Source organism: Martes martes, assembly GCF_963455335.1.
Source record: "Martes martes genome assembly, chromosome: 6".
In the NCBI taxonomy this organism is placed as follows: Eukaryota; Metazoa; Chordata; class Mammalia; order Carnivora; family Mustelidae; genus Martes; species Martes martes.
The window spans coordinates 15,975,954-15,988,966 of record NC_137893.1 but is presented as its reverse complement, the minus strand read 5'-3'; the positions used below and the strand labels follow the sequence as shown (position 1 = coordinate 15,988,966).

The 13,013-nt window shown below is 38.8% G+C and overlaps 1 protein-coding gene across 1 annotated transcript; it reads left to right on the top strand.

Moving 5' to 3' along the window:
- Positions 1–10,752: 10,752 nt before the first annotated feature.
- On the top strand, positions 10,753–12,559 carry LOC308345158 (methylsterol monooxygenase 1). The gene has a single exon (XM_080807111.1). The coding sequence runs from the start codon at positions 10,857–10,859 to the stop codon at positions 11,736–11,738; it is 882 nt and encodes a 293-aa protein (XP_080663237.1). The 5' UTR covers positions 10,753–10,856; the 3' UTR covers positions 11,739–12,559.
- Positions 12,560–13,013: the final 454 nt, after the last annotated feature.

Here is a 13,013-nt window from a genome sequence, read left to right as displayed (position 1 = left end):
AAACCGGGTCAGAAGAAAAACTAACCACAGGGGTCCTGAGAGCATACCTGTAGGTAAAGCCAAGATTTTCCCAGAGAAGACTGTCTTTTCTGACATAGTGTAGGCATTCTCAAGCTTTCACATGCAAAAGCATCACCTGGGATTGTTTGTGAAAGTGCTGAGCACTGTGGGACCCATCCTCAGAGATCTGGGTTTAGGAAGTCAAGGGCAGGACCTAGGAATCTGTATGTTTAGCAAGTTTTCAGGTGATGCTAATTCTGGTGGTCCACAGACCACATGGCAAGAAACATTACCAGGTAGCTCTCATCTGTGAAAACTTTGCCAAGACACTTTCTCAAAACAAAATGTACAAATTGCTTACTGTGCATAGAAGTGTACATGGTGTGTGTGGGTGGGTGTGTGTGTGTACACAAAGAGTCCATAGAAATCTAATCTTAGGCAGTGCTCCTCCTGGTTAACCTTCCAACATAAACCAGTTGTAAAATAAATCCCTAGGAAGTTAAATAAGTTGATTTGCTATACATGAATTTTGGATGGAAGCCAATTAAAACTCCCAGGTTCTTTTCACATGAGCTGCCCTTGAGTTATTGGGTCTTTTTTTTTTTTTTTTTTAAGCTCAAGCACAGAACTTTACATTTATTCTTGCTATTTTTCACCTGTGATTCCATTTGATTGGCTGGCCTGAGTCCACGGAGTTGGCCCCATTTACCCTATACTCTAAACTGCTGAATTCATAAAAGGAACACCCTCCCCTCAACATTTAAGCCCTTGGAATATTTATCAAAGCCAAATTTCTTGAATTGACAATGAACAACATACTCTATTTAAATTTTTTTAACTTTCTTCCTAAATTCAATTTCTTACTAGAGCAGTTAAGAACCAAACAAAATAACTTAATGCTTCCAGAAGTCTCTCAGCACCTGAAGGCAATAATTAGACTTTATTTTCTTCCATAGAACTTATCACCAGGAGACCTTTGGTTGCTGGTGTGTTTTCTGTTATTTCCCACTAGAATGAGTCAGACTCCATCATGGCAAAGAGATCTGTAATTTTGGAGGCTTCAATAGTGCCAAGCACTGTGAGCAATAAATATTGAATGAATGAATGAATGATTGGCACAGTGCAAGAGAAAAGTGCTTTGGAAAACATGAAGATCCCACCATCATAAATAAGTTCTACAAGTAAGTGGCGGACTGGGAGAAGTTATTTGCGACATGTATAATTGACCAAAAATATGACATCTATGCTATATTTCTTATAATCCTATATATTGGTAAGAAGAAGACCAGCAACATCATAAAAAAAAATTGCGTAAAGGGTATTAACAGGAAATTTATAGTAGAGGGAATGCTGTGGCCAATGACTTTGGCAGGCAACTTGATGTCTGGGTCTAGTTTTCCTAACCCAGTAAAAGAGCTTCCTGCCTCCTAGGATTGAAAGCATAAAATTAGTTAATAAAAATTAACTGCTCGAAAAGTGGCTGACACACACTGCTATGCAAGTGCCAGCAAGCATCATTGTCAATGGTGATCAGAGAAATATAACTGAGAATAGAATACCATTTTCCACTCATCCGATTGGTAAAAAAAATTCTAAACAGGTGATGGGGATTAAGGAGGGCACTTGTCATGCTGAGCACTCAATGATGTATGGAATTCTTGAATCGCTGTATTGTACACCTGAAACTAATATAACACTATTTAACTGGAATTAAAATAAAAACTTTTTTAAAAATTTACTAAGAGGGTAGGTCTCATGTTACATGTTCTTAGTATAAGAAAATAATTTATTTGAAAACAAAAAAAAGAAAAATACACATAAAAATGTACCGTATATTTTCTGGGCATTTATTTTATGTAAAATATGAAAATGGGCTTGAATCACACATACCAAACCCATGATACCATTGCATAGTTGAGGTGATGGGAATGACAAAGCTTTCTTGGACCAAGGATGGGAGTTAAAGTAAACTTTCACCACCTCTGTGATGCTTCAGTTTTTTAAAAAACAAAAAACAAAGAGGAGGGAGGAAAAAAAAAGCTAGAAGCAATCCAGTAAATATTAAGATGATGAAAATATGTGTGTGGTATTACATTATTCTTTGTTTTTTTTTATTTTGAGAACTCAAATTTTTTTTTAATATAAGAAAAAAACATTCTAAAGAGCAAAATTTTTAAATTAAGTCATTGCTAAAGTTGAGGGGAAATATTCACATGCTGTAGATGAGCCACAAACAGATGAAGTGATTTTTCTTAATCATTTTAATAAGAGTGGCATTTCTTTAAAATCTTTGTTAATGACTGAATTTGGAGAATAAAATGAAAGAGTAATGTTTGTTACACCCTTCAGCCCAACCACCCACTGCTACAGTGTGCCGCAAACATTCCCTGGACATTCACAATGTCATTTGTTCTATTGTTAGTAGGGAAACTGAAAAAATCTTGTTTTCTTGGAGGGACACAAAGATTGGAGCTCGTCCACTCTAACAGAGTTGCAAAAATTCAGATGCACTGTCTGCAGCCCAAGACATGGCTTGGCCCAGAGGATGCTCCAGCCAACACAATTGACTTCCTGGTCTCCTCACTGAGATAAAGCCATTCTCAAGGAAGGATGCCAAAAATGGGAAGTCTTAAAATACAAAGGAAATAACCACTGTTTTTTCCTGACATTGATCCTCTTGACGTGGGCCACCAGAAGATAAGTTATCCCCCCTTTAAGAGAACATCTCCCAGAAAAAGAGAAAACATTGCAGCTATACCTGTGAGCCATCTGATTTCGGGTTGGACATTCCTGGGACTCAGGAACAGCTTTGTGACCATGGTCAAAAACTCCTCAACAGCTGGATTTTCAGCATCAACCCTTTTTCCTGTGTCTCCAAACACCTCCATGACAGCTTTTAAAGTCTGTAATTTACAGCCAATAATGAAGCTTTTAATTGTTATTCTTTTCCTGTGTATTTGCTTAGCAGTAACAACTACGCTTCTCTTTGTCTACTTAGCTTCCTCAGCCTGTATGGGGAACCAGCCAAAATTGATCAGGGGACTCAACATAAGGAGGGGCAGATTTGTGATCAGGACCTTTGAATGTTTGTTCAGAGTCCCCTACACAAGGATGAACCCATTCTATGTTGGTCTGATGGCTTATGTTTTGTCCAGGAGTCTCTTCTTTGGGCCAGCAGTTGCTTTTTACACTAGTCTTAGGAGAGAGGAAACCCGTCGTCTAGACCCTCCCTCCTAATTCTCTATGGTTTCTTGGTCTCAGCCAGTCTCACACTCATTTTGGAAAATATGAAAATAGATATATCCATCTGCATCCAGAGAGCTGTTCTTTGTCAAGTGCTCCCCACTTCTCCAGGGTCAGGCCAGACCCTCAGTCCAATCCTCCACATGGACCTCGGTTCCACACCAACACCTGGGCAACTCACTTCTTTTAGGCGTCTGAGGGTGCCACAGCTCTGCTGGGCCCCATCCCACCCTGTAGCAGCCCAAGGCTTGGAACCCTGAGGGAGGACAGGGTCAACCTCACGGAGGTTGCATCCTATTTGATGATGCATGCACCATTTTTGTGCCTCTGAAAATCATGACTGAAAAATCCCACCAGAGAGTCCACCAGAAGCTTATAAAAGTCTTGTTGTCATAATTCATCCTCACATTTCAATCCGATAACCCTCTTGGACCTTAGACCCAACAGGCCCTTCTAGCTCTGGTGAGTTGGTGAAACATGAGGGTGTGCATTTTAGTCATCTGCGAGTCTTGGTCAAACAAGAATTTGGGGCTCTGGCTGCCTGGACCATTTCATAGAACAAGGGCTACTATGCTATAAAACCCTCAGTCCTAAGGGCCCAGCTTATTGGGGCCTTTACTCCCAGCCAGTCTCCTCCTCCACCTTGTACTATGACTTGCTGGATATCTGAGTTGAGAGGACCGCACAAGCCCTCCCACCCAACATCTCCTTTTCTACAATGACTTGAGGCTACCAAGTGGCACAGGGTAGCATGGCCAATCACACTGGATCAGTACTACACTGGTGAACTCCTAGACAGAGAACTTTTCTCTAGGTGGCATTCTCTGTAGCTTCTCTGAGGAAAATGTCCTTTGAGAAGAGTGGAAGCTACAGCCTTATTGTGATACTTCGCTGCTTTGGAGGATGTCCTAGGACTAACCTTACTGGAATACCTGTCATGCTTCTTCCCTCCTGCCTACATCTCTTGGCCCTCCTCCTCTTCCTGGCCCCCTCTGAACCCCTTCTTCTCCCATTTTTTGTCCTCACCACCTCTCCTTCTAGCTCAGCATCTCTTCTACCGGTTGCTTGCAAGAGATTTTGAAAGGGGGTGGGGTGAGGAAAAAGCAACAAACAGGCAAAACTAGGGAGTAAGGAAAGGGAGGAAGTACCTGGAGCTCCCCCCAAGCTGTCTTGGTATTATTGCACTTTGAATAAATGACCTCATTTCCCGGGGAGTCTGTTTATGTGAATTTTTCATCGCACTCTATAACAAAGTTCTCCACATTCCAATGGCTGGAAAGCCCATCTGGGTGCTCTCTCTTTAATTAAGTGCACTATTCTTGATCCACTTACAGCCTTGGAAAATTCTTTCGGAGTGACTATCTCTTCTTCGTTGAACCCGGCTGGAAGAGTGGGTGGGAGGGAGGATTGCAAGGGGAAGAAAATGCTAGGTTGCAAGCTTGTGCCTTTCCCTGCCCTGCTCAGGGCCTGATCAGGTCTTCCAGTGATGCCACGTACCACTAAGTTCAGCTCTCCTCAACTGGCCCGTTGCCCTGCCCTGGTGTCCTGTTACTCATTGCCCAAGGTCCTTGCTTTCACTGAATGTGGCCTGTTCCCTAAAAGACTGGCTTTTGACCTCTAATCTGCCCACAGATTGGTTTTGGCAACCCCTGAATTTCTTTTAGCTCGAACATTCTCTGAATCAAAGTAAATCTGTTAAGGGTGCTATGTGCGCACACACACACACACAGGCGCGCACATACCAGATCCTTCTTCATCAAATGTGCATCTAGCATTGCATTTTTCATATATCTATTTTTTTTTGTCTCACATACAGTGGCAATTCTGATAGTGCTCAGCTCAAGCCAGATGGGCAGAATCTCCAGTGCTGATGAGTCACAAGTACCCTTGAGCAGGTAAAACCTTGCCATGGGAATGTCCCCACACCACACCGTGTAGCCACTACACCGTATCTGGGCCAAGATGGGCACAGTACTTCTTTCTGGAGACTAACAGATACTGATGGCTGCTTCTGATCAGTAAGAATGTGCAATGTGGCCAAAGGACCATTCATATCCGCAGGACAAGAATTTATCTTTCTTATTTTCCCTTGTGTAGCAGCAGCGTGTCTTATGGAGAACAGTCCTTAACAATTTTTCTGAAGCTAGAACAAAATTGCAACCTGAGGAGCTGCAAACAGATTCTGCTTTGAATGCAAACGCTTGATTTTACATCCCAACAGAGTGTTCCTTTTAAGGGAAAAGCTGCTTTATTGGACTATTATTAGTTCATTAATTCAGTTGTCCACAATTGACTAAATGCCAAACCTATAGCTTCTAGGTTTATGGTGGTGAACAAAACAGAGTCCCTGCCATCTCTCAACTTGCAGCAGAGTGAAGTATAAATACAGTCAAATAACCAGACATTTAATTGCTCTGAAGTAAACAAATAGGATCCATGATGGATAATAACGAAAGTTCAGTTTAGATAAAGTGTTCATTATTCAGGGAAAGCAAAGACCTAAAGAACGCAAAAATGTCAGTTAGGCATACAGGGGAAGAGAGGATATACTGAGCAAAGGGAAGAGTATGTGTAAAGGGTGGGGTGGGGGAGAATATGGGGAAGATTTTGCTTGTCCGAGGAAAGGAAGGTGTGAAGTATTGTGTGTGACGTGAAAGGTGAGGTAGGAGGACATGACACTGGAGAGGTAGGCGGGGATTGGAGCATGTACGTCTGTGTAAGCCATGGGAATGGGTTTACATTCTATTCAAAATGTATGGGAAGCCATCGTACAATTTTAAACAGAAGGGCAACCGTGTTCGGTTAATATCTGGCAAGGACAACTGGCTGCTGGGAAGAACAGGTCAGAGGGAGACCAGGGTATATGATGGAGACCAGTGAGGAGGCAATTGCTAGGCCTGGGCAGGAGATGGTCACGTGACCAGTGGGATGACCAATAAACTGCTATGAGGTGCTTTGGCTCCTGAAGAAAAACACACAGTAGGATTCACTGAGGCATTAGATTGGGGCGCGGGAGCCGGGGAGAGGTGAGGGAAAGGAGGAACGAAGAATGAGATGCAGGTTTCTGGCATGACAAACTGAGTTCATGGAGTGTCATTCAGGAAAAGAGAAGCCTAAAGAATAGCAGTTGAAAGAGAGCCTAGGGGTCAGTCAGAATTTCTGTGAGGTGTATGTGAGCCATTCTATGTCTGGACTTAGCCTGAGCCTGTTAATGGATGCTTGTTTATGTGAATATGCCCGCTGCTTGAGCACTCCTCAGAAGAGGCGGGGCTGGGGCCAGAAGGAATGCAGAAGAGCCAGCTCTTCACCTCAGCAGACTCACTGTTGAGATGCCCCAGTGTGATTTGGTGTTTTACACAAGATGTGAAATCTGATATTTGTGAAGTGCACCCTAGGCCCCAACTACACCCTGTGGATGAGCTGGGGGAGGAAGACGGTCACTAAAGGGAAACACCAAGACCATTCAATGAGGAAAGGGCAGTCTTTTCAACAAATGATGCTAGGAAAACTGGATAGCCGCATGCAAAGCAATGAGGTTGTATCTTTACCTTATGCCATGTACAAAAATTAACTCGGAATAGATCAGAGACCTAAATGTAAAAGCTAGAAGCAAGATGGGATCGGGAGGGAGACAAACCATAAGAGACTCAGGACCCTCAGGAAACAAACTGAGGGTTGGTGGGGGGAGGTGGGTAGGGATAGGGTAGCTGGGTTATGGACATTGGGGAGGGTATGTGCTATGGTGAGTGCTGTGAAATGTGTAAGCCTGATGATTCACAGACCTGTACCCCTGAAACAAATAATACATTATATGTTAATTTTTTAAAAAAAAGCAAAAAGCTGTGAAATCTTAGAGGAAAACAGATTTTTTAAAGACTTTATTTATTTGACAGATAGAGATCACAAGTAGACAGAGAGGCAGGCAGAGAGAGAGAGGAGGAAGCAGGTTCCCCACTGAGCAGAGAGCCGCATGTGGGGCTGGATCCCAGGACCCTGAGATCATGAACTGAGCTGAAGGCAGAGCCTTTAACCCATTGAGCCACCCAGGCACCCTGGAAAACAGATTTATGACATTGGATCTAACAATAATTTCTTGGATGTGATGCCAAAAGTATAGGTAACAAAAGCGAAAATAGATAAATTAAACTACATCAAAATTTAAAACTTCTGTGCATCAAAGGACACAATCTGAAGAGTTAAAAATAACAACTTACCAAATGGGAGAAAATATTTGCAAATCATATATCGGATAAGGGGTTAAAATCCAGAATATATAAAGAGCTTCTACAGCTTAATAACAATAACAAAAAGCAACCCAACTTAAAAATGAGCAACAAATTTGGATAAAGATTTTTCCACAGAAGATATACACATGGCCAACAAACAAACACATGAAAAGATGCTTAACATTACTAATCATCAGGGAAATACCAATCAAAACCATGAGATATCACTTCACACTCATCAGAATGGCTACTAAATAAACAAACAAAAACAAACACAAAAATAGAAAATAACAGAATCACAAGTGTTAACAAGGATGTGGAAAATTTGGAACACTTTTACACTAATGATAGGAATGAAAAATGATGCAACTGCTATCAAAAACAGTATGTCAGCTCCTTTAAAAATGAAAAATGGAATTATCACATGATCTGATAATTCCACTTCTTGGTATATACTCAGTACTTTTGAGTATATAATTATATTATAAATGAGTTTAGTCCAAAAATTCTACAACCTAGATAAAATGGACAAATTCCTTGAAGTACACAAATTATCAATACTGACTCATGAAGAAATAAAAATCCTGACTAACCCTACATCAGTAAAAGAAATTGATTTTATACTTAACCTTATCACAAAGAAAACTCCAGATCTCAATCCTAACAAATATATAAGGAAGAAAGTAGCATATCTATCTCACAGGTCTTTTCCAGAAAATAGAAAAGTATTAAACACTTCCAAACTCATTTTATGAGGGCAGCAGTATCATGGTATTAAAAACTAGACAAAAATACAACAGTGAAAGAAAGCTACAGACATATATTTCTTATGATCATAAATGCAAAAATTTTTTAAATATTTTATTTATTTATTTGACAGACAGAGATCACAAGTAGGTAGAGAGGCAGGCAGAGAGAGGAAGGGAAGCAGGCTCCCTGCTGATCAGAAAGCCCGATGTGGGGCTCCATCCCAGGACCCTGGGATCATGACCTGAGCCAAAGGCAGAGGCTTTAACCCACTGAGCCACCCAAGTGCCTCCATAAATGCAAAAGATTTGAACCCAATATTATCACACAATTCCCAGAAATATAGGAAAAGAATAATATGTGATGACCAAAGGGGATTTATTCAGGAATTTAAGATTGGTTTAACATTTAAAAATCTATCCATGTAAAGTATCATAGTAACTGAATAAGGGAGAAAAAGCATATGATCACGTTAATAGATGCAGCAAAATTATTTAAGAAAAGTCAGTGCTTATTCATGATAAAAATTAAACAAACTAAAAATAGAAAGGAACTTTGTCATTCTGATATGGAGAAAGGCTTACAATTACCCAATCAAACTTAATCATAAGAGCCTGAATACTTTACTTCTATGGTTGAGTACAAAGACAAATATCTACTCTCAAAATTTTTATTTAACAGTGTACTGGATATCCTCGCCACTTCAATAAGGAAAGAAAAAAATAAAAATCAGATTGAAAAGAAAAATTTTAAACCTTCCTTATTCACAGATGTCATCAATATGTACATAGAAAATTCTATGAAATATATTAAAGATACTAGAACTAATAAGAGAATTTAGAAAGGTCACAAGATATTTAGTTAGTACATAAATCATAATTCTAGCCCAATAGTCTAGTAACAAACAAAACTTTAAAAACAATACCATTTATCTTGGCATCAAAAAAATTAAAATACTTCAGGATAAATTTAACAAAAATATGAACAAGACCTGCACAATGTAAACCACAATGCATTACAGAGAGAAATTCTGGAAGTCTAGTTAGTGGAGAAACATATTCATGGCTTGAAAGTCTCAGTATTATTAAGATACCAATTCTTGGGGCACCTGGGTGGCTCAGTGGGTTAAAGCCTCTGCTTCAGCTCAGGTCATGATCCCAGTGTCCTGGGATTGAGCCCCACATCGGGCTCTCTGCTCAGCAGGGAGCCTGCTTCCCCCTCTCTCTCTGCCTGCCTCTCTGCCTACTCGTGATCTCTGTCTGTCAAATAAATAAGTAAAATCTTAAAAAAAAAAAAGGTATCAATTCTTCCCAAATTGATTTACAGATTTGACATAACTCCTATCAAAATTTCTAGTAGAGTTTTTGTAGACCTTGATAAGCTTTATCTAAAATCTATATGAAAAGCAAGAGACTTAGAATTGGTCCTTAAATATTGACCTACTGATTGTTTCAAAGAACATTTTTGAAAACTAAGAACAAAGGTAGAGAGTTTACAATAATAGATTTTCAAGACTTAATATAAAGCCACAGTAATCAAAAACATGTACCAGCTCTGGCATAAGGATAGACAAACAGGTTAATGTATTACAAGTAAGTCCAAAAATATTACATACACATATAAGTTGTCAGTTGATTTTGACAATGGTACTGAAGGAATTTAATATGGAAAGTTTAGTCTTTTCAACAAATGGTGCTGAAAACCTGGCTATTCAAATAGGGAGAAAAATAAATCCTGACTTGTATTTCATATCATGCACAAAAACAAATTTGAAATGGATTATAGGCCAAAATTTAAGACCTTAAATTTTTTTTAATTCTAGGAAAAAATCATGTGTTAAGGAAAATTTTCTTAGCTAGGACACAAAAAAGTAAAACATAAAAGAAAGAAAGAATGATAAATTAGACATAAGCTAGAATTTAAAACTTCCCTTTCTAAATGCATGATTATGAAGATAAAAATCCAAGACACAGACTGGGGAAAACATATTGCAAAACATGTATCTGATGAAGGACTTGAATTCAGAACATGTAAACAACTCTTACAACTCAACTGTAAAAAGATACCCTACTTTTTTAAGGGACAGAAGATTTGAGTAACACTTCACCGAAGATGTACAAGTGAAAAAAAAAAAAGCACAGGAAAAGATAAATATCATTGAAGAAGACATAAAAATTAAGCCACAATGAGATACTAGTATGTATCTGATAGAATGGCTAAAATTAAAAAGACTGATAATACAAAGTGTTGACAAGTATAAGGAAGAACTAGAACCCTCCTACATTGCTGATGGGTTGCAAGTGATACAATCACTTTTGAAAACAGTTTGGTGATGTCTTATAAAATTAAATATACACTTAACATTACATTATAAATCAATAATTAGGCATTTACCCAAGAAAAAGGAACAAATTATGTCTACAACACATGTGGGCATGAATATTGATAGAAGACTTAATCATAATTGCCAAAAAGTAGAAGCAACCCCAATGTCTGTTAACAATGAATAAGGAGGGCTCCACCCCCGACGCGGAGAGGCAGGTTCCGAGGCTGCAGCACCTGGTGGAGTCTGGGTGGCCGTGGCCTGCAGTTCCCGCGCGGTCGTCCAGAATTCTAAGACTTTCTGTAGAGATTTGAAAAATGGCAACAAATGAAAGTATCAGCATCTTTAGTTCAGCATCCTTGGCTGTGGAGTATGTAGATTCACTTTTACCTGAGAACCCTCTACAAGAACCATTTAAAAATGCATGGAACTATATGTTGGATAATTATACAAAGTTCCAGATTGCAACATGGGGATCCTTGATAGTTCATGAGGTCCTTTATTTCTTGTTCTGTTTACCTGGATTTTTGTTTCAATTTATACCTTACATGAAAAAGTACAAAATTCAAAAGGATAAACCAGAAACATGGGAAAACCAGTGGAAATGTTTTAAAGTACTTCTCTTTAATCACTTTTTTATCCAGCTTCCTTTGATCTGTGGAACTTATTATTTTACAGAGTATTTTAATATACCTTACGATTGGGAAAGAATGCCAAGATGGTACCTGCTTTTGGCAAAATGCTTTGGCTGTGCGGTGATTGAGGATACCTGGCACTATTTCCTGCATAGGCTCTTACACCACAAAAGAATATATAAATATATTCATAAAGTTCATCATGAGTTTCAGGCTCCATTTGGAATGGAAGCTGAATATGCACATCCCTTGGAAACTCTGATTCTTGGAACTGGATTTTTCATTGGAATCATGCTTTTATGTGATCACGTCATTCTCCTTTGGGCATGGGTGACTATTCGTTTGATAGAAACTATTGACGTCCATAGTGGTTATGACATTCCTCTCAACCCTTTAAATCTGATCCCTTTCTATGCTGGTTCTCGGCATCATGATTTCCACCATATGAACTTCATCGGAAACTACGCTTCAACATTTACATGGTGGGATAGAATTTTTGGAACAGACTCTCAATTTGTTGCTTACAATGAAAAGATGAAGAAGATTGAGAAAAAGACTGAATAAGTATCTCATCTAAACCTTCCTGAAGGTACACACTTTTCCTGAATTGAAGCAAGTAGCTAACATTGCTTCTGCAGAGCAGAAATAAACATGTGTCTTGGCTGCTAAGTGATACAGAGAACATTAACAACCTTTAATTATCTTCCTGGTGGGAACTTTTTCTACTTTACATAAAAGCTCTGTATGTGTAGAAATAAGTAAATATGTATTTAAGTACGATTTTTCATGAGGAAGTGGTAAAGGCCATGTTGCTAACCTTCCAGAAGGGTTTTACGTAATGGAAGAAGTATTAATCTATGTCTTTCCCCGGTAATATCATAGGCCTGAAGTTGAAATTGGTCTTTAAAATCTTTTAAATATATAGTGGCCGTTTCAGAAACTCTCTTAGTAGGGTGTTGGCCTCCTATTGAACTTTAAACATTTTTTGGAATTGCCTGAACATCAAAGTATCATGGGTTGAACCATATCAGTTGACAGTGTGAGTGAGGCTGCCAGAGCAGGAGTAGCCAGCACGGAGAACTTCACTCTTGTCCTGAGCCAGCCGGTTTGGGGTGATTCTTTTTCTTTGAGAAGTCCTTTGGGATTGCACTGCAGTACTGGTGTCTATAAATTAAGGCATTTCTGAATTGTGAGTGGAATATTTTAGTCTAAAGGTTTTCGGGTTACTTGAATTTTTTAAAAAATCGAGCTTTATTTCTGCTATTTACCCTTTCATTTTTGTATATCAAGTTTTCATTATACTTAAAACTGTATCTTGAAACGTGAACTGACTTGCTGTATTTGCACTTTGAACTATTGAAATAAATGTGATTTTTTTGTCTGATTATCCGGGTTCAAAAAAAAAACAAAAAAAAAAACAATGAATAAGGAAACAAAAGGTGGTCTATTTACACACTGTAATAATATCACACAATAAGAAGCAACAGAGTATTGATAAATGCAACCACTCGCATTAATCTCAAAAGCATGATAGTGAACAAAAGAAGCCAGCCACAAATTGATATACACCATGTGGTCTTATTTTATGAAACCCTTGGACAGGCAAAATTAATTTATTGAAACAATAAGCTGATCGATGGTTGCCTAGTATCAAAAATAGGGAGCATTCACTTCAAGGAAGCAAAAACTTTGGGGTGATGGAAATATTCCATAACTTGATTAGATTGTGGTTACACAGATGTATACACAGAACTTAAAATAGGTACATTTTTATTGGAGGTAAATTGTACCTCAACAAGGTAGAATTAAAAAGAAGAAAAAACACACATCGAGATATTG